The sequence below is a fragment of the Podarcis vaucheri genome, assembly GCF_965113315.1.
Source record: "Podarcis vaucheri genome assembly, chromosome: 2".
Classification (NCBI taxonomy): domain Eukaryota; kingdom Metazoa; phylum Chordata; class Lepidosauria; order Squamata; family Lacertidae; genus Podarcis; species Podarcis vaucheri.
In genome coordinates this window covers 6261034-6285106 of record NC_138760.1, presented here as the reverse complement: position 1 = coordinate 6285106, position 24073 = coordinate 6261034, and the positions used below count along the sequence as shown (strand labels likewise).

Sequence of the window (24073 nt, the reverse complement as noted above, 5' to 3'; positions counted from 1 at the left end):
TACTTTAAAAAAAATATGTAGGCAAACATTTGATCCATAAATCAGCTAAACTGCAGTACTTGTATGGTCCAGCCCATGGGCTACATAGCCTGGGGCCCGGATGCAAAATCGCCTTCTAAATCTGGCCTGCAGATGGTCCGGGAATCAGCATGTTTTTACATGAGTAGAATGTGTCCTTTTATTTAAAATGCATCTCTGGGTTATTTGTGGGGCATAGGAATTCGTTCATTCCCTCCCCCAAAAAATATAGTCCGGCCCCCCACAAGGTCTGAGGAACATTAGACTGGCCCCTTGCTGAAAAAGTTTGCTGACCCCTGGTCCAGCCCTAGCCATATTTACTTGGAAATGACATTTGACTGTGTCTGACGGGACTTACATACTCATAAATATTCTTAGGACTGCAGTTGGATAATCCAGATTTTGAGCTAAATTGTTTAGTTTAGGCTTGGACTGAAATCCTATTGGAAGCAAGCCCCAGTGAACACAAAGAGACTTACCTCTGGCTTTATAGGCTTCAGAGACTGTACAGACATGCTTGATGAACAATACGGTTTAGCTGGGGTAGAGGATAATTTGAGTTTCAGTTCTGTGACAGTCACCAAAAACACATTGGTGTGTATGTTTACCATTTTAACATATGGACTCATTTAAACATATGGACTAGTAACATTGATTGGCCAGCAAAAACAATATAAAAGATGAGAATGCAAAGTACAAAATAAAACAAAACCAATAACCCACTCTTTGGACGTTTTATTGTATATCTATCTGACACCATTAAAGATGCATGTGACAGCTGATACTATTGTTGTTGTTGTCTAGTCGTTTAGTTGTGTCCGACTCTTCGTGACCACCTGGACCAGAGCACCCCAGGCACTCCTGTCTTCCACTACCTCCCGCAGTTTGGTCAAACTCATGCTGGTAGCTTCACGAACACTGTCCAACCATCTCGTCCTATGTCCTCCCCTTCTCCTTGTGCCCTCCATCTTTCCCAACATCAGGGTCTTTTCCAGGGAGTCTTCTCTTCTCATGAGGTGGCCAAAGTCTTGGAGCCTCAGCTTCAGGATCTGTCCTTCCAGTGAGCACTCAGGGCTGATTTCCTTAAGAATAGATAGGTTTGATCTTCTTGCAGTCCATGGGACTCTCAAGAGTCTCCTCCTGCACCAGAATTCAAAAGCATCAATTCTTCAGCGATCAGCCTTCTTTATGGTCCAGCTCTCACTTCCATACATCGCTACTGGCAGCAGCGTAGCGTGAGTTCTCAGCACCCGGGGCAACGCAAGTAATTTGCGCCCCCTAACCCGGGGCAAGGCAAGTAATTTGCGCCCCCCTAACCCGCGAGTTGCCGCTGGCGCTGCCGTCCAAACGACGCCGCTTGCCCGGAGGAGGAGGGGGGCAGAGAGGCGAGGAAAATGCAACTGCCCAGCAGCTGCAGCAGCACCGGCGGAGGCGGGGCTGTGAGGAGGGGCTGCCTGGTGCGTCCTCCGCGGCGAGCGCTGAGAGCCGCTGCCTGCCGGACGCCTTCAGCCCGGACGCGCGCACAGCTCGTCGGTTCCGCGAGACATGCGGCTCCGCTACAGCCTGCGCCCGAGGCTCTTCGGTGACTCCGGAGGCAGCGAGCGCACCCCCCCCAGATGTTGCGCCCGGTGCGGCCGGCACCCCTGGCACCCCCCACGCTACGCCACTGGCTACTGGGAAAACCATGGCTTTAACTATATGGACCTTTGTTGGCAAGGTGATGTCTCTGCTTTTTAAGATGCTGTCTAGGTTTGTCATTGCTTTTCTCCCAAGGAGCAGGCATCTCTTAATTTCGTGGCTGCTGTCACCATCTGCAGTGATCGATACTATTGTAGTTTCATATATAAAACCGTATTTTTTGAGGATGATTCCAATTTATAACCTTTTGAACAAGGGCTGCCATTGGACTCATTGCCTTCAATAACCAGCCTGCAGTGCGGCGTGGGATCAGGTGACATTCGGCAATGCCAAGGGTTGCAGCCCAGCGGAGACAGCTTTGCAAGGAGCTGCGCATCTTCCCGCCTAGCGGGGCTCCCAGCCTGGAACTGCAGAAAAGCACCGGCGACCTCAGGTGCAGTGAGGCGGATTGGCCGGTAGATGGCACTCCATGCCATTGGATGCGCCGGGACGCCGTACGCACAGCCAGAATCAACCTCGCCGCTAGAGGCGCTGCGCAGCCCGCCCTGTGCTGCTCTCCTCGCGCTCTCCCGCCACGAGGGGGCCGCGTGCCACTTCTGGGGAAAGGGGAGACGACCGAGCTGTCGCAATCGGGCCGCAACCTACCAAGGGCGCTGCCTATTGGCCCGACGCTGGAAAGCCAACGGACGTCGCGCCTCAGCGCCGCTTCTCATTGGTTGCCCCTCCGCCCCATCCCCCACCCCGAGATGGACCAATGGCAGCTGCCTGGGCGCGGCCGCGCAACCAATGAAAAGGAAAAGGTGTCAGCAGCCGGCCAATCGAAACCGAGGTACGCAGAGCGTTTGGTTAAATACCAATGCGAGGCCGGGGCGGGACTTCTGGGGGCGACAGAGCCAATGGCGCGGCGGCGGAGCGGGGAGGAAAAAGGACGTAAGCGGGAGGGGGCGGAGGCGTCCGAGGGGAGAGACACGTACGGCTCGCCAAGGAGCAACAGCAGCTGTCGTCGCCGAGGCAAGAGGATCCTCCGCGGGAGGTAAGGGCCGCCGCCGCCGCGCCTCTCTGGGGCCTACTTCCGGTCCCTGCCCCCCTCGGCCTGCGCGGTCTCCGAACCCTCCCCGCCCTACTCCGAGGGGCCTTTTCGGAAGTGGCCCTCGCGCTCTGGAACCTCCCCTCCGCCCCTTTGTGTCGGGCTCCGCGGAGGGAGGGAGGGAGGGATCCCCTCCGCCTGGTTCTGCCTCTCGGATTGGTCAGTCTCTTCGGCGGGGGGGGTTTGAGAGAGTGAGAGAGCTGACGTCATAGGGATCCCCCCACCCCTCTCTCACCCCCCGCCCCACCCCCATATCACGGTGGGTCGAACCTCCCTCGCTTGCCCGGAGGAGGAATGGTGGGTTGTTCCCGAAAATTGGATCCCGGGCTCCAGGGTCCCGTGGAGTCGACTCTTCCCACGTTAGCTTGTCCCGTGTCTACAGCGTTGGGTTTGTCGCTCCTAGCTTTTAGCCAGATTACTGTGTTGTTAACTATTAAATAGTCTTTGCAAAGTGCGTAAAGGAAGCTTGAGTTTTGCTCCGGTCGCCCCTGCCAGTGGTAAATAATAGATAACGATGCAAAGCTTCGGGGGTAATGAAACCATTGCGGAGTAATGGAGTTTGAAAACAGGCCTTCTTTAATCTGATTTTGTTTCCTTTTGACTGATCTGTTCTGTAATCCTTGCGTTTTTGCATACGTGCAAAGAGATAAATGGGGAATGGGGGGGGAGTGGCATGTGTATTGCCGCTTGCTTTGGCAAGAGTAGGGGGGTTTTTTTGCTGAGGGGTGGGAAGGTGGGGCGTTAGTGCTCTCAGCTGTCCAGAACTATTTGGTTTGAGTCAGGGTTAAGCTTAGAGTTGGCCTCTGTTGTCTCTGCTGCTGCTGTCTGTCTTTGTATTTGAGCATCGAAAGGACTGGAAGGCGGCCCATAGAACATTCCTCTTCTGTAGTCATGGTAGATAACTATTTCCTACCACACTGGCCTCCCATCTGCTTCAGCTTCCTCACCATAACTCTCACCTGTGCTTTCAACATATTTCATAGAATTGTGGAGTTAGAAAGGACCCTGAGGGTCATCTAGTCCAACCCCCCAAATGCAGGAATCTTAACTAAAGCATCCATGACAGATGGCCATCTAATCTCTGCTAAACAGATGGAGAGTCTGCCACCTCTCTTGGGAGTTTGTTCCACTGTCAAACAGCTCTTACTCTTAGAAAGTTCTTTAGTCAGAATCTCCTTTCTTATAGCTTGAATCCATTTGTTCAGGTCCAAGCCTCCAGAGCAAAAAACAACTTTGCTCACTCACTGTGACAACCCTCTAGATATTTGAAGATGACTATCTTCAGATGTCAAAAACTCGAGGCATGGAACCTGCACCCAGAAAAGATGCAATAAAACTTGCTGGTATATTGAACTACTTGATTGTGGAATAGTCTCTGAACTTGCTGTTGGATATTTGTTTGCTGAAGTGTTTTCTTTCTTGCAGATTATAACTTTTAAGTGCCATGCTCTGGGTTAGCTGTGTGGAACATGGCTTACTGGTCAGAGGTGATGAGTTGTAGTCCAACAACACCTGGAGGGCTGCATGGCATTCCCCTCTGCTCTGGAGCATTAGTAGTGAGGAAGCCCCTATACTGTACTGTTTGGGCCCTGGACTGTGGGTTCATTCTCAAAACCAAGTCTTGGATCATGTGAAATAACTACAAGGGATGCGCAGATAGCCTTTCCCTCCATCCTGAGCACCACCAGCTTTGGGCACTCATGTCCAGACTAAGGAGCAGGACTTCAGAGCAAATATATTTGCGTATTCCAGGCAGATTTGAGCCAAATCATCTATATCTAGAAATGAGATACCTCAGCCAGGGATAATTTCACCTCACCCCAGTGCAAGTTTGTTTTCTTGGTAAATTCTGTTCCTGTGGTTGTTACAGATCAAAGGATCCACACCCATTGACGTGTTAGGTGATTTGGCTCAATGGCATGGTGCTTTTTGTGCAAATAGCTGCAACTTCGAACACATAGTGTTGACGTAGTTCTTGAATTCCAGCTGCTTAATGACTTGTATGCTCTCATAACTGACTGGCGTTTTGTGCCCTTGGGGATTAATATGAGAACTGGACATTAAAATCTGCCCCATCTACGTCCTGTTAATATTGCATCTTGGGCCTGCTGGAGTAGGGAGCCTCTGGTGCTCAAACCAAATGCCTCTCCTGAGCTTGGGATAGTTGGAGTATGGCAACCTGTTGCTTGAGCAGAAGCCTGGCAGATGCTCCACAGTAGAGAACTTCAAAGCTGATTGGCTGCCTTTCTGATGTCACAGTGCTCACGTGATGTTATGGGTCATTGTGTGACATTATTTTTTTCTCTCTCCTGCCATTTGGCTGTAAGGATCATCCTGCCCATTATTTGGGGCTCTAAAGGGGAGGTTTGCTTACCCCTTGCCTCCATCCTTTCCCCCTTCCTTTCTTTTGCAGCTAGTAAGTTACTCTGTCGGGGTACTGGTGGGTGAAATGTGATGGTCTCCTTAGAGCTGTCCCTCTAAGGCAGCCCTCAGTGGTTAAAGGTTATAGCTATGACTAAGTGTTATCTGGTTAGTTATTGATAAACGATCATGGGTTCTTTATTTCCTCATAAGCAGGTTCATTATTTAACTTGGATTACACAAGCACTTCCAAAGTTTGCTTTCTCTTCCGGGGTTTTGTTTTCACTTGTAATTCTATTTTGGTTGTGCTAACATAGAATCAAGTTACAGCAAGGGTTTACTTTTGGATGATAGTTTCCTCTTATGGGCTCAATCGAGCCAAGTAATTTTTGTAAACATTGGGCTGCTGTGGACAGAGCTATGTTTTGACATGAGAAATGGAGAGTTTAATATCCCCCCATCACACAAAAGCTCGCCTGAGGTCTTTGATCAGTTTTAACTGAATCAGGAGGATGAACATGGATTTGAAAAGCATTTACCGCAGGTGTGGTGGCTTGTTTCCCTATGAACTCTTACAATATGCAAGCCTGTGTATTTCACCTGAAGTTTCCATGGATATTAGGCTTGACCATTTGACATTGTTTTGCAATTACTGTACTACCCCTGGTTGTTGCACAGAGAAGAAATGTGGGAGGGTATTTTTTTAGGTACTGCTGAGTTGTAGAAAGTGCAGGGGACGTGTAGGACTTTGTCCCGCCAGCCCACTGTTGTCTGCAGTGACTGCAACTCTCAGGGGGCTTTTCCCCATCACCTGCTGCTACCTTCTTTTTTAAACTGGAGATACCAGAGAGTGAACCTGGGAGTTGATGCACATAGAGCCATGTGGTCTTGCCGCAGCACTGCAGTTCCTCCCCCAAAGGCTACTTCTTGGGTTACCATGATCAAATACACCTGCCCTTTTGCTTAGAGCTAAGATTGAGGAAAGTTGAGTAATTTAAAAGAGACCCTTTGTATTTAGCTAGTTTAGCAAAGACCACAGCTACTTGATAAGTCACTTTATACAACAACAATGCTGTTCAGTGTTTTTAAGGACTCAGCGTTATCTAATTCTGTGATCCAGTTCTGTGACTTTTCTCTGTCAACAGTTGGCCTATTCTCCTCCTAAGCACCTTCTATAAAAGAGAGACACTTGATATCTGTATGGAGAGTGATTTACCAGTGACCTGAAGTTCCCAATCTTCACCTTGGCTAAGGGTGCTGTAGCGGCAGCATTGCTTTGAACAATCTAGTCTCCTGGAAGCTCAGGAAGACTATTGTTTCAGCGTACTTTCAAACAATGCCTACAATCTCATAGTCTAAGATCAAATGCAAGTTTAGACTGTGGCACTCAGCTGGTTGAGAACCTTACTCACTTATGCTCTAGGTTGAAGCATCCATCTTATTTTTATTACAACTAGATAGGTTGCTTGCAGTGTTAGAAACTCAGATATATAAGCTAGGTGCCAATGGCTACTTAAACCAAAGTTAGTCTCCAAAACGGAATGCCTAGTTGCCATTTTTGGGCCAGAGGGCTCAAAAGTAGTATTTTTCAGTACAACTTGGTTCCTGAAATTCATTCTGATTGTGTAGATAAAATATAATGAATAGAATTATACAGGATTTGTCACTAGTATGTGAAACAGTCAAGATCCATGGATTCCCATGGATGTACCTCGATCAGTGATGGCCAAACTTGGCCCTCCAGCTGTTTTGGGACTACAGTTCCCATCATCCCTGACCACTGGTCCTGTTAACTAGGATGATGGACGCTGTAGTCCCAGAACAGCTAGAGGGCCAAGTTTGGCCATCACTGCTCCAGGTGGTGGTGTCAGGCACTATCATGGCACCTGGGCATCTTTACTTGTTCACAAGTGGCCAATAGCCAGTGAAATATGTGCCTAGCAAATTTTGAACACTGGTTGCTTGTTGGAGGATTACTGTTACAGTGGTACCTCGCAAGACGAATGCCTCGCAAGACGGAAAACTCGCAAAATGAAAGGGTTTTTTGTTTTTTGAGCTGCTTCGCAAGACAATTTTCCCTATGGGCTTGCTTCGCAAGACGGAAACGTCTTGCAAGTTTGTTTCCTTTTTCTTAACACCGTTAATACAGTTGCGACTTGACTTCGAGGAGCAACTCATAGCACGCGGTGTGGTAGCCTTTTTTGAGGTTTTTGAAGACTTTGGTGATTTTTGAAGCTTTTCCAAAACTTTTCCAACACCGTGCTTCGCAAGACGAAAAAAATCGCAAGACGACAAAACTCGCGGAACGAATTAATTTCGTCTTACGAGGCACCACTGTATTAAGTTAGGCCATCCTAATCAGCAGGGGAAATGTCTGTTTACTTACCGTATTTTTCGTTCTATAACATGCACTCGACCATAACACGCACGTAGTTTTTAGAGGAGGAAAATCCGTAGGCATGCCACCCGTAGGCATTCCCTCCATAACACGCACAGACATTTCCCCTTACTTTTTAGGAGGAAAAAAGTGAGTGTTATGGTGCAAAAAATACGGTAATTAATAGAGCAGGTGTAGGCCACCTAACGCCTGTGGGCCGGATGTGGCTCAATCGCCTTCTCAATCCGGCCCACGGATGGTCCGGGAATCAGTGTCTTTTTACATGAGTAGAATGTGTGCTTTTATTTAAAATGCATCTCTGGGTTATTTGTGGGGCATAGGAATTTGTTCATTTTTTCCCTTCAAAATATAGGCCGGCCCACCACATGGTCTGAGGGACGGTGGACCGGCCTGGGAAAGACAAAGGAATTTGTGGCTTCTGCTACTAAAATATAGGTACTTTTTTTACCAAAAAGCAGTAGTCTTCAACCTTTTCAGACCCAGGACCCACCTTTAACCCAAATATGCATGTGGGTACCATTTCTTAATCTTTTATCATGGAATTATTGTAATGTTCCTGTTGCAACCCACTTTGGATCAGACAGAGTGTGGGGTTCCTGATCCACCTGTTGAAGACCAGTGATCTAAAGCAACCTGATGTGTTGGAAGGAGTTTTAAGTTGCAAAGAGTTAATAGATAATATTTTAAAATAATTGTGGTCATAAATGCGGTATGTTTTACATGTTCTTAGATTTTGTTTTAGGACTGGCAGCTGGAAATGGACTCCGGTCTGGAAAATTTAGTTCCAATTGGTTTCTAGGTTCAGTTTTACCGAAGAACCAGCGTTTAGTTGTAGAGAAAGGTCCCAGATTCAGCTCCCAGTATCTCCATGTTTTTTAAGTGATTATTTATAGCAGGGCTTCCTGAGGTCCTGGAGAGTTGTTGCCGGTTGGAGTAAATGGAAGGGATCTAGAGCCACGAATGGGCTGACCTTGTTATACGGCAGCTTTATGTGTTTGTTATGGCCAGAGAGTTGTAATGAAGATAGGAATTTCTTCCAGCTATTCCTTAAAGTGGCCTGTGGATCAGCACAGTGACTGATAGGCACCTTACAGATGCTTTGCAAAACTCCAAAAGGGACTATTGTTGGGAGGCATTTTGCCTTTCTAATCACCTCTCTAGTTTTCACTTTAACATCCATTTCCAGAGGCATCAAGTCTTGAGTGAGAAGCAGGGAGGACTTGCTAATTTCACTTTGACTTTCTGGATCACTGGTTCATGTTATGAAACCTACCTTGGTCTGGCATCTTCAATAAAGCTCACTCGTTTCACAAATCCACTTCCTGCTGCCTCCCTCACCCCCTGCCACCCTCATTTTATGGAGGAGGCAAACCTCACATGTCAAATCTTATTTAGCATCTTCGATCTGGTTTGGCTTCTGCCTTGGATTGCTCTTAATATCTGGGAGGAGTTCTGGATGGCATGTTGTGACTCTCTCTCATGTTTCCTCCACCATAGGGTGACCCATTTTGGTGCCCCAATATTGACTCACATGAGAACTTCTTATCACTTGAATTATCTGTTGCCTTTCTTTCTTTCTTTCTTTCTTTTCTAGCAAGCTTTACCAAAAACAAGTTTGTACCTTAAGATGGCCATTGTTCAGGGTCTCAAGAGCATAATTTCACCTTCTGCATCTGCAGACCTCTGAGAACTGAAGACTCTTTAGATGTAGAGCAAATCTAAGCTGGAAGAGGGTGTACAGTAGTACCTCTGATTACATACTTCATTCGTTTCAGAGGTCTCAACAACTTTGGTTGGCCCTCACGCATGTTCACTTCATCAAATCTGGCCCTCTTTGAAAAAGTTTGGGCACCCCTTGTGTATATGACCTCTTGAGGCAATGTGATCACCCTGCTTTCTTGAAACTGGGAGCCTTTAGCTTTTCTGCTGGCAGCATTTGACTTTCTCTGTTCCAGGGTATGGCTAAAATGATCCTTGCTCAGCAGTGTCTTGAAATGGCATGAACTCTGTAGCTGGGATCTTGCATTCTGTTTTCCAAGGGAGATAACCAAGTCTTACACTCCCAGGTCTGAGATTTCAAGGCAGGGCTACTTCATCCCTGAACATGGGCACATGTGCTCTCCTACTCACATCCAGTCTGCATCCTACAAAGTGCAGTCAAGCTGGCCAACTACCCTGCTCCTAGAGAAGAATTGTCTAATGTGAGCCTCTGTTGAAGCAACAGGAGGCTAAATTACATTTTTTAAAAGCAGTCACAACCTGGCTCTGGCAAATCACAATTGTAGGAATTCAGTTTAATGTTTTATTTGTCAAATGGGACGAGGGGAGGGAAGTGACTTTAAATTCAGATGTTCCAGGCTTATACAAAAGCAGCTGGATTATAGGCAGCCCAGCATCAAGCTAGAGTACTGCAGAACATAGTTATTTCTAAAAGTGAAAATACAGAAAAAAGAATATTGCGTGGTTTGACTAGATTCATGGCTGCACTGTGGCAATATGTGAGATACGTAAGGAACCTTTGGATATGGTGTCTTAATGACAGAACAAACCAACCAATAGTATATTGATCTTTGGGGTTGGTTGCAGTATTGGTGCCGTTAAAAATTACTCCAATTCATGGATTTTCATTCTCAAATCACAAAGAAAAAGACCCACAACTGCCTGTATTGTTCTAGAACACCTCATGCAGGGGTTTTCTGTGAAGCCTTCTCAAACTGATGGTCTGCCTTCGACTTACCGTATTTTTCGCTCTATAACGCACCAGACCATAACACGCATGTAGTTTTTAGAGGAGGAAAGCAAGAAAAAAATATTCTAAACGAAATAGTGGATATATGATTTTTGTGGTTCATGCTGTGGCCACAGACATGTGATCTGACAGTGAGTTTGGAGTAGCCCAATGCAAAAATCCTGAGGATCCATGTGGATCCATGCTTTGTAACCACGGAGGAGGGAAGGAACGGGAACCATGGATCCTCTGCTCACGACTGCAGCAGATCCCCCCCGCCACCCGTAGGCATTGGCTCCACAACACGCACAGACAATTTCCCCTTACTTTCTAGGAGGAAAAAAGTGAGTGTTATGGTGCAAAAAATACAGTAATAACTCTGTTCCAAATTCTATAAAACTGCTCACACGGGGGCAAATACACTAGTCCATGTTTACAGCAGTTAATAAATGTGTAATTGGTTAGCCAGTTGCTCCTTCTGCTGTTTTATTCTTCATAAAATGATGAAAAATTTCCAGAAACCACTGAAGAAAAATAGTGAGGAAGATTTATTTATTGCAGGCAGGGGCATTTGGGGGGAAATAGGAAAATATGCACGAAACATTTTTACTGCTATTTACAAGTTGAGCGTCACTTTAGGAAAGTAAAATGTATTAACTTGGTTTGCCATAGAATGATCATGTTTGGTATGTTAAATAAATTTACTTCTTTTTACAAAAATTATATTTTGTTACAAATAGAGCTACAAGCCAGTTATATGGTGCAGGCAGAATAAAACTAGAAGAAACCATAAACCATTATAGTTGAGCAAAGAAAATTATTATGTTTTCTGAAAGTTGTTATATCTCCTTCAGCCCTCCACAGTGTCAAGCAGACATAAATCACTCAATTCCATAAAAGAAAAAGACTGGGGGAGAACCCAAGACTCAGTGAAACTATATGAAATTAAATCAGTCTCATTTTCTTAGCTATCAATTTCCGCATCTTCATAGTAAAGGTAAAGGGACCCCTGACCATTAGGTCCGGTCGTGGCCGACTCTGGGGTTGCGGCGCTCATCTCGCTTTATTGGCCGAACCAGAGCAGTGCACAGAAACACTGTTTACCTTCCCGCCGGAGCGGTTCCTATTTATCTACTTGCACTTTGACGTGCTTTCGAACTGCTAGGTTGGCAGGAGCAGGGACCGAACAACGGGAGCTCACCCCATTGCGGGGATTCGAACCACCGAACTTCTGATTGGCAAGTCCTAGGCTCTGTGGTTTAAGCCACGGCGCCACCCGCGTCCCTTTTCCGCATCTTCATATTTGTCGTCAATTGATGACAGATTTGAGACCTACTCAAGGGGACAGTCCTTTGAGACCTAGTCAAGAGGACAGAAACAGATTCACCAGCTATGCCTCTGAGAGGAAGTCTACAAGCAAAGAAGGCATTGAATCCTTCTTCCTTCTCAGCTGACCATGGCAGTGCCTCCTAGGGGCAAAAAGCGCATTGCTCTTGCACTTAAGAGTTGTACTCTCCACGTACAACTCAGGTCTTGCTTCTTCTCGGTGCACAGGAATCGTAATGATCTGATACTGTGCATAGTCATAAGTAAGTCTTCTGTTTGCATAATTTTTAGAAATCATTTTTGTGGAGTAGATATATTAACACCTTGACTTAAAATGTTTTATTCATCATTCTAAAGTAACACATTTTATAATATTTTCACAATTTACTGGGGGGAGGGGGAGAATCAAGGGATAAGTTTTCCCCCCTGATTCTTTCTTTCCCCTCCCTGCTTTTTTTTGGGCCTGCCCACTTCTACTGAGGGTGAAGAACCTCAGGCCCGTGAGACTCTTCCTAAGTTGCACTCTCCCCCTGAACTGTTTGGGATGTGTCCTTGAACTGGAATTGTGCTGCTTGATTGAATAAAGGATGGATAAATGTGTGTCTGACTTGTGTGGTGGGAATGTGGCCTACTGCACAAGGGTAAGAGTTGTGTTCATTGCTCTGTCCACTTTGGCCTCTGACCTTGCCTATCACTGGCATGTGGTCTTCAGAAGGTTCCATGGTCAGGGATGATGGGAGTTGAACAACATCTGGAGGGCCACAGTTTCCCCATCCTTGGCACAGAGTGCTTAAAACGGGAGAGAACTCACCTTTCTGGTGCAGGGAAAATGCCTTTGGCACTCCTTCTCATTACACTGCTATTTTTCCATTTACCTCTCTGCTTGCCTGCAGCGGGTTGGCCTTGCACACAGCAGCAACACAGATGAAGTGGTCTGCTAAGAGCCATGGGGTGTGTGTGTGTGCGTGCGCATGTTCCTTGTGTGTGCTGTCACTCTTTTACTTTCCAATGCTAGTGACAGCAACTTCACTGAAGCCTCTGATTATAACGTAATGACAGACTCAGGGGCGATTGTTTTAGGGTCCTCAGCTTCAGCCATTGGCCACATGTGCAGGTAACACTAAACCAAACTATTACTTAGCACAAATGTGCAAACATGCTGGCTTCTTAGGAGGAAATCACAGCCACTTTAATCTTCCCTAGTCCTTTTAGTTTAGCATGGCAACCCATACAAGGTTTGGCTTAACATGTTGTCTGAACCTGGACTTGTGGTTAAGCTCTCCTTCTTAATCGTGCTCTTTAGCAAAGGTTTGTTCTTGGCTACAGTTTGTAGCTAAGGAGACAACTTAAGCACAAGGACTGAGGGAGGGACAAAGTGAGAGCAAGCTTCTCCCAAGGGGCCAGCACATTCACATGATCGTGGTAAACCGTAGCTTGGTTTACTTCAGGGCCTTGCTATCATGACGCTGCAAATGTGCTTGAGTTGTGCAGAAAGGATCCTCTTCGCTTGAGAGGGGTGATAATGGGCTACAAGCTGGATGCCTTAGATTTTTCTGCCTGGGGTTGGGATCCGCCAGCCCTAAGTGTTGGCTGGGACCAGGAAGATCAGTCTTCCAACCTTTGCACAAAGAAAGCTAGGTGGCGTTGGAAGTTTCTTGGCATAACCTACTTCGCAGGTTACTGTGAGAATAAAAGGAAGTGGCTCCATAGGCATCATCCTGAACACTTGGAAGGAATGATCAGATTAGATCTGCTTGTAAAAAAAGTAGGAGACAGATACTTGACAGGCATTTTCCATCTCTGCCAAAGGAGGAAGTGCCATCATGTCACCCCATGCAATAGGTGTACAATTACTGCAGTATTTGCATTTCCTTAATGCTAGCTCTCCTTGCTAGACAACCCAGGCCTACTTTTGTAAGCTTGCCCAAGAGCCTTCTCCTCTCTGTCAAAAGGGTAAGGAACTAGTTGCTGAACTGGTTTTCATATGTCAATTGCATCAGTTGCTAGAGGCTACATCAGGTATCATGATAATTTGGGGGGGGGGTTGCGCACGCAGACAGGGGCAGTCATATCACGCTTGTGGTGCTCTCCTGGGCAGGTAAAATACCTGTACATGTTGGTGCATAACACAACAGAGGGGAGGGATCCCACCTTGAGCAACAGGGAGCAATGCATTTGTTTCCAGGTTGCTCTCTGGCTATGGCAGCTACATGGCTTGTAACTCCTCCCCATCTCTGCCTGGGGAGGTCATTAGGAATGCTAATGCAAGTGTTTTCCAGCTGCCAAGCTGTGAAGCAAAGTTCCCCAGTGAGGCCAATTCCCCCACTCCCTGAGAACTTGCAGTTAGCCTTGCAACAGCCTGCAATAATTGCACCATAGATACCAAGAGGACTTGGAGCCAGTGAAACAGTTGAAGCCTCTAGATTGTCCAGACTACAACGAAGGGGATCAGCTTGCAGGCAGGCAGTGTGTGGGGCTGCGTTTGGCGAGTCTAAAGTAAGCATCCTCTTCTTTGTTCCTTAGCACGGTGGGGTGGGACAAATAACCTTTTTCTTGAGCCTTTGTCTGTGGCTGGTCCCAAGTCTTCTCCTCCCTCCCTCTCGCTGCATATTTAGAAATCTGCCTTCTTGGTTGAGATTTAGATAGAATCTGCCCTGAAGGGGAGGCTGGATAGAAGATGCATGTGCGTTTTCTTGAAGTAGGGAGAGCTGTTTGAAGGTTCTGCATTCCAGGAGTAACATCTTGCTTGACCTTCCATGGGGGGGGTCTTTGACTTCTTGGCCCCTGACAAAGTAGGCTCAAAGTTAGTAAGACAGTTGCAGTGGATCTCTATTAGAAATCCTGTATCCTAGTTAACCTGTTTGAAGTTGAACAGAGACTAGGAGCTCTGAAGGAGTACTGGTGTTCCTAGATTACTACAGTGGTACCTCGGGTTAAGAACTTAATTCGTTCTGGAGGTCCGTTCTTAACCTGAAACTGTTCTTAACCTGAAGCACCACTTTAGCTAATGGGGCCTCCCGCTGCCGCCGCGCCACCCCCGCACGATTTCTGTTCTCATCCTGAAGCAAAGTTCTTAACCAGAGGTACTATTTCTGGGTTAGCGGAGTCTGTAACCTGAAGCGTATGTAACCCGAAGTACCACTGTACTAGGAAGCGGTGGGGGGGGGGTTGTATGTGAATCCCTTCTGGAGCACCTTTATGGGCTGAATAATATTGCTTAAAGTATTTTGGGCAGTCATATAAGAAGAACTTGAGTTTTGTCGCTAAAAGGGGCAGGTGTTTCTGGATGTTCATGGATCACATTGGACATTCCTGGAAAAGAACTGTACTGTCTTTCTCCACCCCCACCTCTCTGATGTGGCCTTCTTCATCTTTTTCTGCAGATTGAGTATTTTGACACCAAGAGTTGCATCCGTCTACCAGCTAGCACAATGGATGTCTTCAACAGGAACATAAATATTGATGCCCTCTTCAAATTCTCCCACATGTGAGTATACCCTTGGCCTGTGTTTTACTGCAGGCTGCAGTTTTGCGGAGGTTGTTTTTATTTGTCATTTTTGGTGCATGAAAACAGCGAGGTAATCTTGTGATCTTGTCCCTTATTGTGGATGGTGAATGGGGATGAGGGAGCCAGGAATAGGGCTTTACTGCTTCCCTGTGGCCCTGGGTGCAAGACTGTATACGTGTTGGGCTCAGAGCCCAAATATCCCACTTGAGTAAAAACTTCCACGTCAATAAAAACTAAATTCTTCAGCTGGTAGAAGTTAAGCAAATGCATGTTTCTTAACTTGCCTGCTTGTGTAATCTGTTCTGCTTCTGTCAGTTATGGGATAGACAAAGAACTTTTCTTGCATGTTCAGCCAACCTTCTCCTGCTTCCCCCATCACAGCCTTTTGAGACTACTGCAAATATTTACTTGCACTCTAGACCTTCAGGCTGAAGTGTGTGTGTGTGGTTTTTTGTTTTGTTCTGTTTTTCTAAAGGGCTTATTGAGTATAAATTCATCTTTTAAGGTTCTCAGGATTTACTGTTTGGTGTTTCTTACCAAATTTTGTGCAAGCATTTCCCCACTTATATGTGAGTCGGTAGAGGCCAAGGCTTGAAAATGATTTACATGGTTTAGTGCCAGCACCCATTTTTTAGGAGCACCTGCTGTGCAGTACAAAGTAGGTGTGCAAACCAGCACCGAACTTGTCAGGGATTTTTCCAGTTTTGTCAACAGCTCTAGCTCCTCTCTTAGGCAATCTGAGAATATCTAATACCATCTCCCTGGGGAAAATGGTGTCTCAGCTCCAGAAGCTGTGAGTCAAATGCCTTTAAATTGGGGGTGGTGGGTTGTCAGCCCATGGGTCAGATGCAGCTGCTGTGCACTCCCCACCTGGCTTGCAGTGCCCTTTCCTCACCCCACTGCAATTAGGCTTCTGTTGCCTTTAGCATAAGGCTTTTGCCTAAGTGCAGGGGAGGAGGCGTGTCTTTACGGGAGTTCCAGCTGGGGAGTGTTTAAACCCACACTAAAAATGCCCCTCCCCACAGTTAGTCTTGGGGGGATAAAGCCTTATTGTTGCAGGAAACCCACTGCCACTCACTGCAGTCTTCAGGAAGATTGCCCCCTCGGCCAGTTAGACTTGGAAAAAAGCTAACATGCTTTTTCAAGTTACAGGTAGGTAGCCGTGTTGGTCTGCCATAGTCGAAACAAAATTCAAAAATTCCTTCCAGTAGCACCTTAGAGACCAACTACCGTATTTTTCACTCTATAGGACGTACTTTTTCCCCTCCAAAAATGAAGGGGAAGTGTTTGTGCGTCCTATGAAGTGAATGCAGGCTCCTTGGCTTCAGCGATAGCAACGCAAAGCCTCCGAAGTGCAGAGGGAGATCTCCCCCCGCACTCCGGAGGCTTCGCGTAGCTTTCGCTGAAGCCGCCTGAAGCCCCCAGAGCGCAGCGGGAGTTCCCGCTGCGCTCAGAAGGCTTGCAGATAGCCGCCTGAAGCCTGGAGAGCGAGAGGGGTCGGTGCACACTGATCCCTCTTGCTCTCCAGACTTCGCTTCGCTGGAGAGGCGCTGCACAGTTTTCCCTCTCTGCGCAGCGCCCCTTCAGCGAAGTGGGAGGAAAAATGGAAGGGGCTCTCTTTCTCCTGCCACTTCGCTGAAGGGGCGCTGAGCCGAGAGGGGGAGAATTTTTTCCTCCTGTTCTCCCCCTCCTATGGTCCGGTGTGTCCTATAGAGCGAAAAAAGCGGTAGGTTTGTTATTGGTATGGGTTTTCGTGTGTGTGCATGCACACGAAAGCTCATACCAATAACAATCTTAGTTGGTCTCTAAGATGCTTTTTCAAGCCTAACTTGGTTCGGGGACTGTGTGTAGCGCTGCTGACTAGGCATAACGTTTGTGGGTGAATGGCTGCACTCACTTGGTCTTGGAAGGCCCACTCTAGGCATGTGCCCTCCTAAGGTTGGAAATGCAGCCCCTAGGCTAAATAGGTTTCCCCACCTCCGTTCTTCAGGTACTCTGTGGTGGATCCAGTGTTGTTTGTTTAGTTTGCTAAGTGCCCGGGAGCTGACAAACAGCCAGCCAAGGAGCAGCTGTGCTTCTCGGTGCTTTGAGATGCAACGACACTAACTGACTGTTTCTTCTCTTTGCCCTCTGTAGCTCCGCATCAACCCAGCAGCACCTGAAGAAGGTCTATGCTAGCTTTGCGCTATGCATGTTCCTAGCAGCAGGTGGTGCCTACATCAACGTGGTAACTCAGCTGGTGCAGGTAAGTGCGCTCTGGCGCTGATGTGTGTAAGGGCTGTGAGGTCACCTTGACTGTTGGGGACTGGTTCTTGCAGGATGGCTTCAGGGAACGGAGCCCAGCCACAGCCTTCAGAAATGAGCAGCACAGGATCCTGTTGGGTATAGTTTTCTGGGCCATATCTTGATAGAGCAGTCCTTCATCTTCTTTCCTAGCAGTCTATCGCACTATGTTCACTGATTTCTTAGGACTTACTGCTGATGAAGCATGTTCAGGACTGCTGCCCGACAGTGGTAGCTGGGAACCCAGTGGTGTAGCCACGGAGCCATTTCAGACCGGGGGGGGGGGGGGTTGGAATGATGTGCCCGCTAGTTCAATCTGTTTTTAAATTATTGGATAGATTACATTTGAAAGACATTAAAACCCGAACTCATGAAGCATCTTGGTGTCTCATACTCATTGGCCAGAGCAGTGGAAAATGAGAGAATCACTTCGAACAGTGCAGTTGGATAGAATGCTGCTTCCCATGGTTTTTTTTCCCTTAAGTCTGCAGTGAAAATAAGTTAGTCAAAGGAAATCTGAGTGATCTGAATACCCTAGCAAAGGGGCCTAGAGTATCTTTGAGCAGGTCAGGTTATCTATGGCTGTCACCCTGTCTAGACTATAGAATGCGCTGGATCATTCAAATGAAACCACCTGGGCTCCGTGGGGTAGATTTCTGCCATTTCTGTTCCTGCGCAATGCCTTTCCCAACCTCTGCTCTGCGCTCAGCCTGTACTAACTTCCACCCTTCCCACTTTGTTTTGCAGTTTGGAATGCTGACTGGCCTGGGAGCACTGGGTCTTATGATCTGGCTGATGGCTACACCCCACAACCAGGGAACCGAACAGAAGCGGCTGAGCATGCTAGCAGGCTTTGCTTTCCTCACTGGTACGTGATGCTGGAAGAGCAGACAGGTGCAAAGTCAGCTGGAGTTACACTTCATTAACTGCTTTTGGTGTTCATATACTACTTACTTTTTAGCAAAAGGTTCGAGGACCGGTCAGAGCAGTGTAAAAAACACAATATTAAAATCTTTTACAGTGGTGCCTCGCAAGACGAAAAGAATTCGTTCCGCGAGTCTTTTCGTCTTGCGATGTTTATTGTCTTGCGAAGCACGGTCCGTCGTAACTGCGCCTCTTCAAGCGGCTTTTAAAAAAAAGCGCAAGACGTTTTCATCTTGCGAAGCAAGCCCATAGGGAAATTCGTCTAGCGAAGCAACGCAAAACCGAAAAACCCTTTCGTCTAGCGAGTTTTTCGTCTTGCGAGGCATTCGTCTTGCGGGGCACCACTGTAAAAAGATGTTGATCTGCAAACATGGGTCTTCTTTAAGTGAAATATACAATTCATGTCCTGATGCATCCAAGCCCTTCTGGCAGAGCAGCAAAGATGCCTGCAGTTGTTATTCAGATCTGTGCCTGCAGCAGCTGCCTAAGATCACCCCACAGGGGAGTGGCTCTTGCATGACATGGGTGTATGAGTGTGCATGTGCCAAGAGGGAGGCCAAAATAATCCAGCCATCATCACAAGAGTGGTTGCCACACAATGATTTGCCCTATATAGAACTACTTTGAAGATTAGGGCCCTTAGTTGCTGTCTAAATACTGAGATTTTGAAAACTGTGTCTATGTGGCATTTTGTACTTGGGTTTCAGTTTGGGGTCGGGTCGGGGAAAAACAAGACAACCTGTATGTTTGTTCTGAAGGGTGCACAATACACACAGGTTAACCATTTTGGCTTTCTTCGAAATACATGGTGAATGGACAAGAATTCCATTCTCTCTCCAGCCTCTTGGCTGAATTTGTACCCCTTTGTCCTTCCAGGAGTCAACCTAGGACCTCTGCTGGAGATGTGCATTGCCATCAACCCAAGGTAAAAGGAAAACGCCACTCGGTTGCTGCGTTCCCTCACCACATCCGACATATGCACTTCAAGGGTCAAATTCAAATGAGTTGGTGGACCAAATTCCTTTCCCACTGATTCCAGTGGACACACACATGACCCTCCACCCAGCACAAAAAAACACCGGACCGGTTCTTTCTGAACTTAAATCAAACCATAACTTTACTCGGAAGAGCAAAAAGATTTCCTCCTGCCCTATACCTCTAATTATACTGTTCATAACATGATATTTTTGGTACAGATTGTGATTCCAAAAGTCATGCCTTTTCATCTAAGCCATCTTGCAGTCCACCACTTGCCCAAATCTCTCTCCTGCCCCCAAAATACATCTAAGCAAAATACCATCTTTGCTCTACAAAGAACATCCACTTCAAAGTCCTGAATGAGGTTCATTAACTTGCATGGGGCATGAGATGAACCTGTGGGTCTCACTGGGGCTGCTAAAGGGCATTTTACAGTGTCCCCAAGGCTTAGATTTGTCCATCCTGGTGCAGGCATCAACTATTGCTTTTTCCTCTCCCGATAGCATCATCCCAACAGCTTTCATGGGGACAGCAGTGATCTTCAGCTGCTTTTCGCTGAGCGCCCTCTACGCCAAGCGCCGTGCCTACCTGTACCTAGGAGGTAAGATTGCCAGGTGGTCATCATCTCCCCTCTCCCTCCCACCTTAGAAAGAACCCTTCTAGCAACCTTGCAGTGCCCACCACAGCTCTGCTTTCATTTTTCAGGTGTCCTGTTCTCCGGCCTGTTCCTGATGCTGTTCTTCTCCCTGATCAACATTTTCGTGGGCTCGACTTGGCTCTTCACGGTGAGTGTCTTTATGCCCTTGGGCTCTGTTGGCTTACAGGAGGCCTGCAAGGTTGGCTGCCTGTGACAGCAGCAGCATCTCATTCCAGCAAAGCTGCCTTTTTCAGCATGGAGCTGGCAGCAAACCTGCCCTGGAATAGTCCCCTGTAGTGACTGCCAAGAGGTACTCAGCTTCCCCTTTGTTTTGGCTTCACTGAAATAAAGGCAGGCCAATGTGCACTCCTGCACTTTAATAATTATTATCATCGTTTTTTAAAAACAACAACCCAGGATAACCCAAATCCCACAATTTGTATAAACTATAGAAACCTTGCAGAATTCTACTCTTGGTAGTCTTGGGAAGAGGCAAAGACCTATACAGTGGTACCTCGGGTTAAGAACTTAACTCATTCTGGAGGTCCGTTCTAAGCTGAAACTCTTCTTAACCTGAGGTACCACTTCAGCTAATGGGGCCTCACGCTGCCGGAGCCCGATTTCTGTTCTCATCCTGAAGCAAAGTTCTTAACCCAAGGTACTATTTCTGGGTTAGCGGAGTCTGTAACCTGAAGCGTCTGTAACCCGAGGTACCACTGTATATGAACTTAAAGCTCCACCTTCAGATCAATAGAAATCATATTCATACTCTTTTGACCTCTGAGATCAAATACGTATCTGCAACCAGAAGGGCTGGGAAGTTGGGTTAAAAAAATATATATATCTTAAGGGCACTCCTTACAATTTTTGGGGTTCTGAATGAGGTGGCCCCTCATTTTGCAGTCTTTCCTCATTGTGCCATGATTATGCAGGAAACACAGCCCTGAATAATTTAAAGCAGTATGATTTCTGGGATTTAGGAACGTATATCTTTAGCAGGTAGGCCAATCCGAGGAATCTGATATAGCTGCCCTTGGCCTGATGCATGTTCTTCCTCTTCCAGGCTAACCTCTACATTGGGCTTATGGTGATGTGTGGCTTTGTGTTATTCGACACTCAGCTCATCATTGAGAAGGCCGAGAATGGAGATAAGGACTACATCTGGTGAGTACATGGGGTGTGGAAATGGTAGCTGCTGGGTGTCCAGTGGTGGGGTGGGGGGTAGGAGTTAAGTAGAAGGCAAGGTGGACCAGACAGAATGGAGCAACAGAGGAGTAAAGATCTGGGAGCTGCGGTAACGGGATAGGGGAAAGGTGCAACAGCAGCCTTTTATTGTTGGATGCAATATGAAAAAGGCAAATATCCTTTGTTCTGGATGGCCACAGAGCTGGGCAAACTGGAAATGGGCTTGAATTTCCAGGAAGAGAGGCTTAAAATGCTTCCTAGCTAAATGCACCTGAATTTAACTAGGGAGCAATATACCAAATGGGGAAGGAAGCCTGGGGGTGGCAGATGGTGTCTCTAGCATCAGCCACTTACATGGGTTGTGCTTTTTAGAGGAAGTAGCGTCCAGTAGGAATTCTGGCCTAATACTTCAACCCCTTCTTTCTCTCCCTGCCCAGGCATTGTGTGGATCTCTTCTTGGATTTTGTCAACATTTTCCGGGAGCTTATGGTCATCTTGGGCATGAGCGAGGTGAGCATCACCTCATGGTGGCAGGGATCATCACTTATTCACAACACACCTTGTGTGTCCAAGGTTAGGGGTGGCAGACCAACGGCTTGTAGGCTGGATCAGGTCTGCCAAGGCATTTTAAATGGGCTACCAACCCGGGGTTGTGATGGGCAGGAAGGGTCCCTGTTTTTTGCTGTTCAGGCATGGAAATCCTCCTTCCCAGCACAGTACGGGGATTGGTGTGGTGAGTGCCTTCGTGTCTCTTTGAGCACAGTGCCTCTGTGTGAGAGCGAATGTCCCGTGGCAACTTTGGCCACGGCTGACATGTGGCCCTTGGAGGGTTGCTCAACCGACAATGCCCAGGAGAAAGGCCTCTGGTTTCTTCAGGAAGGTATATTTAAATACCTTTTTCAGTTCATTATATATCATTTCCCAGAAAGCCTTAATGTTTGGGCATGTCCACCAAAGGTGAAAGAATGTACCTTCAATTTCTTTACATTTCCAACATTTATTATCGGGCAAATGATAGATTTTTGCAAGCTTGACTGGGGTCATGTACCACCTGTATATCATTTTCATAATATTCTCTCTTAGGGCATTACATGCCGCAGGGCGCTGATGTGGTTTTGTCCCTTTCTTTCAGAACAAGAAGAAGAAAGAGAAGTGAAGGGGCAGCGGGTGCCTGTCTGAGGCTTCCTTTCTCTTGCCCTTCCCCCCCTTTTGTCTCTTTCTCTTGTTTCCTTCCAATCTGACCCGCATTAAAGGTGTCCCTCTGTTTGTTCCATGTGAATGAGAAGCATCTGTGACACTTTCATACTTTGTGGAAATTGGGTGGTTGTTGGGGTTTTTTCTCGAGGTTTTGGAGCCTTTTGAAAAAGCTGACTGGCTGATCCTCATCCTGGAGTCTGGCTTTGCTCCACTTCTGTACATAAGGTACACAAACACCCAAAAGCTTCCCCCCCCCCCAATCCATCAGGCCCTATATTAGTCATGCCCGACTATTGGCAGTGATCCCACGAGTTTTCTTACTTGGTAGACCATGCTCCCTCCTCCTCTTCACTGACCTTTCTTCCACCACAACCGGCACACGCCTTGATGCCCTGGGAGCATTTCTGCTGTCATTTAAAATTCTTCAATTACGGTGCCCACACTTGCCTGAGAACAAACTGAACCGGTCTGCGCAGCTCTTCCCAGATTGGCGTTGCTCAAGCAGCTACCCACAAGGGTGTGTTAGGATGCAAAGCAAACTCGAGTTCTCCCTTTTGTTGTGGACGGTGCCTGGGAGATGGCCAGGACCAGCGCTTAACTGATCCAGCTGCTTCTCTCACTCCCCGCCCTAAATCCCATTTAGTTCTGCTGCTGGGTAGCAAAAACTAGCTGATTTGTGTAAGTGAGAAATCCTAGCCTGGAACTCCCATCCTTTGGGGTTTTAGCAACTGCCAACGCAGTCCTTTTGAGATCGGTGATTGCCGTCTTTTCTTTTGCCTTGGCATCCCAAAGTGTGTGGGTTTTGCTGAGCAGGAAAAGCCCCTTGCTCTAGTTTGCTTGCTGGAATTGGGGACAGAGCAGCCGAGGACAAGAAAAGGAAGCGGCATCAAATGCGTGTAGCTGTCTATTTCCTTTGAGCATCTGGGCGCAAGGCCCTGCAGGTCAAAAGTCTGGAGGAGGGGCCACAGTGGACTGCTATGCAATGGTGGGGGAGGTCAACTTGGTAATCGTGCTGCCCCTGCATGCTGGGACAGGGTGGCATCCGTGCACTTAACACTGGAGCTTACAAGCTCATTAAGGAGCCTTTTTAAAAAGCTTCCCTTCCAGCAAATGAGATAATGTTTATCTTGCCCTTTTGGCACCTGAAGCCAGACTCCAACTCTCTGCTTGCTTTGGATAAAGGATTTGCCTTCCCTCTCCCTTTCCCCTCCCCCTCCCCCTTCTTTTCTGGAACCAGTGCCAAGAACTAAACTTCAGCAGATCTACTTTATAGAGACCTTGTCTAACAGGTTTTAATATAGTAATGACTAAACTCTGTCGCTCGTCGGAGGGCCGACTCTGGCTGCATTCTTTCGACTCCTACTGTGAAGAGACAGGGTTTTTAAAGAAACAAACAAAGGTGTTTTGATTCAACTATGAAATTTACATTGTCTTGCTTTGTACGGGAAAAATATTAAAATAAAAATCCTCAAACTTTAACCTACCTCTACTTCTTCATTTTGCTTTTGAGGCTGTTAGACCTCCTTTGGCTTTCAGCGGCCTGTGAATAATAGAAATGGCTTTCAAACTTTGGAGAGCCTTCAGCTCTTCTCCATGTGGTCTGCTGTGGAACCCCTCTGCACCTTCATATTCCGGGCTGGGTTCTAGGGTAGAAGGGTGGCCTTGCTTGAAGTGCTGGCAAGACAGTTGGTGCCTTGACACTGCCTTGAAGCTATATGTGGCGGGATAAGATCAGGTATGGGGACGCGGGTGGCGCTGTGGTCTAAACCACTGAGCCTCTTGGGCTTGCTGATCAGAAGGTTGGT

General features: G+C 47.1%; 1 protein-coding gene across 3 annotated transcripts; it reads left to right on the top strand.

Annotated features, from left to right (window-relative positions):
* Window positions 1-2535: 2535 nt before the first annotated feature.
* TMBIM6 (transmembrane BAX inhibitor motif containing 6) lies at window positions 2536-23747 on the top strand. 3 transcript variants are annotated; one of them, XM_082206443.1, is made up of 10 exons: window positions 2536-2689; window positions 14940-15043; window positions 17201-17309; window positions 18095-18215; window positions 19148-19196; window positions 19753-19850; window positions 19955-20034; window positions 20950-21050; window positions 21509-21581; window positions 22204-23747. In XM_082206443.1, exons 2-10 carry the CDS (start codon window positions 14988-14990, stop codon window positions 22225-22227), a joined length of 711 nt encoding a protein of 236 aa, XP_082062569.1. In that variant the 5' UTR covers window positions 2536-2689; window positions 14940-14987; the 3' UTR covers window positions 22228-23747. The 3 variants fall into 3 exon arrangements, with proteins under 3 accessions (XP_082062569.1, XP_082062570.1, XP_082062571.1); XM_082206444.1 differs by lacking the exon at window positions 2536-2689 and adding an exon at window positions 5010-5159; XM_082206445.1 differs by lacking the exon at window positions 2536-2689 and adding an exon at window positions 13936-14052.
* The last annotated feature ends 326 nt before the right edge of the window (window positions 23748-24073 follow it).

Bases quoted from the DNA above. Each gene is read 5' to 3' on its own strand.
- TMBIM6 (XM_082206443.1), top strand. From the start codon at position 14,988: ATGGATGTCTTCAACAGGAACATAAATATTGATGCCCTCTTCAAATTC. The intron at 18,216-19,147 runs GTACGTGATGCT...TTGTCCTTCCAG, and splicing joins AGGCTTTGCTTTCCTCACTG to GAGTCAACCTAGGACCTCTG. The intron at 19,197-19,752 runs GTAAAAGGAAAA...CTCTCCCGATAG, and splicing joins TGCATTGCCATCAACCCAAG to CATCATCCCAACAGCTTTCA.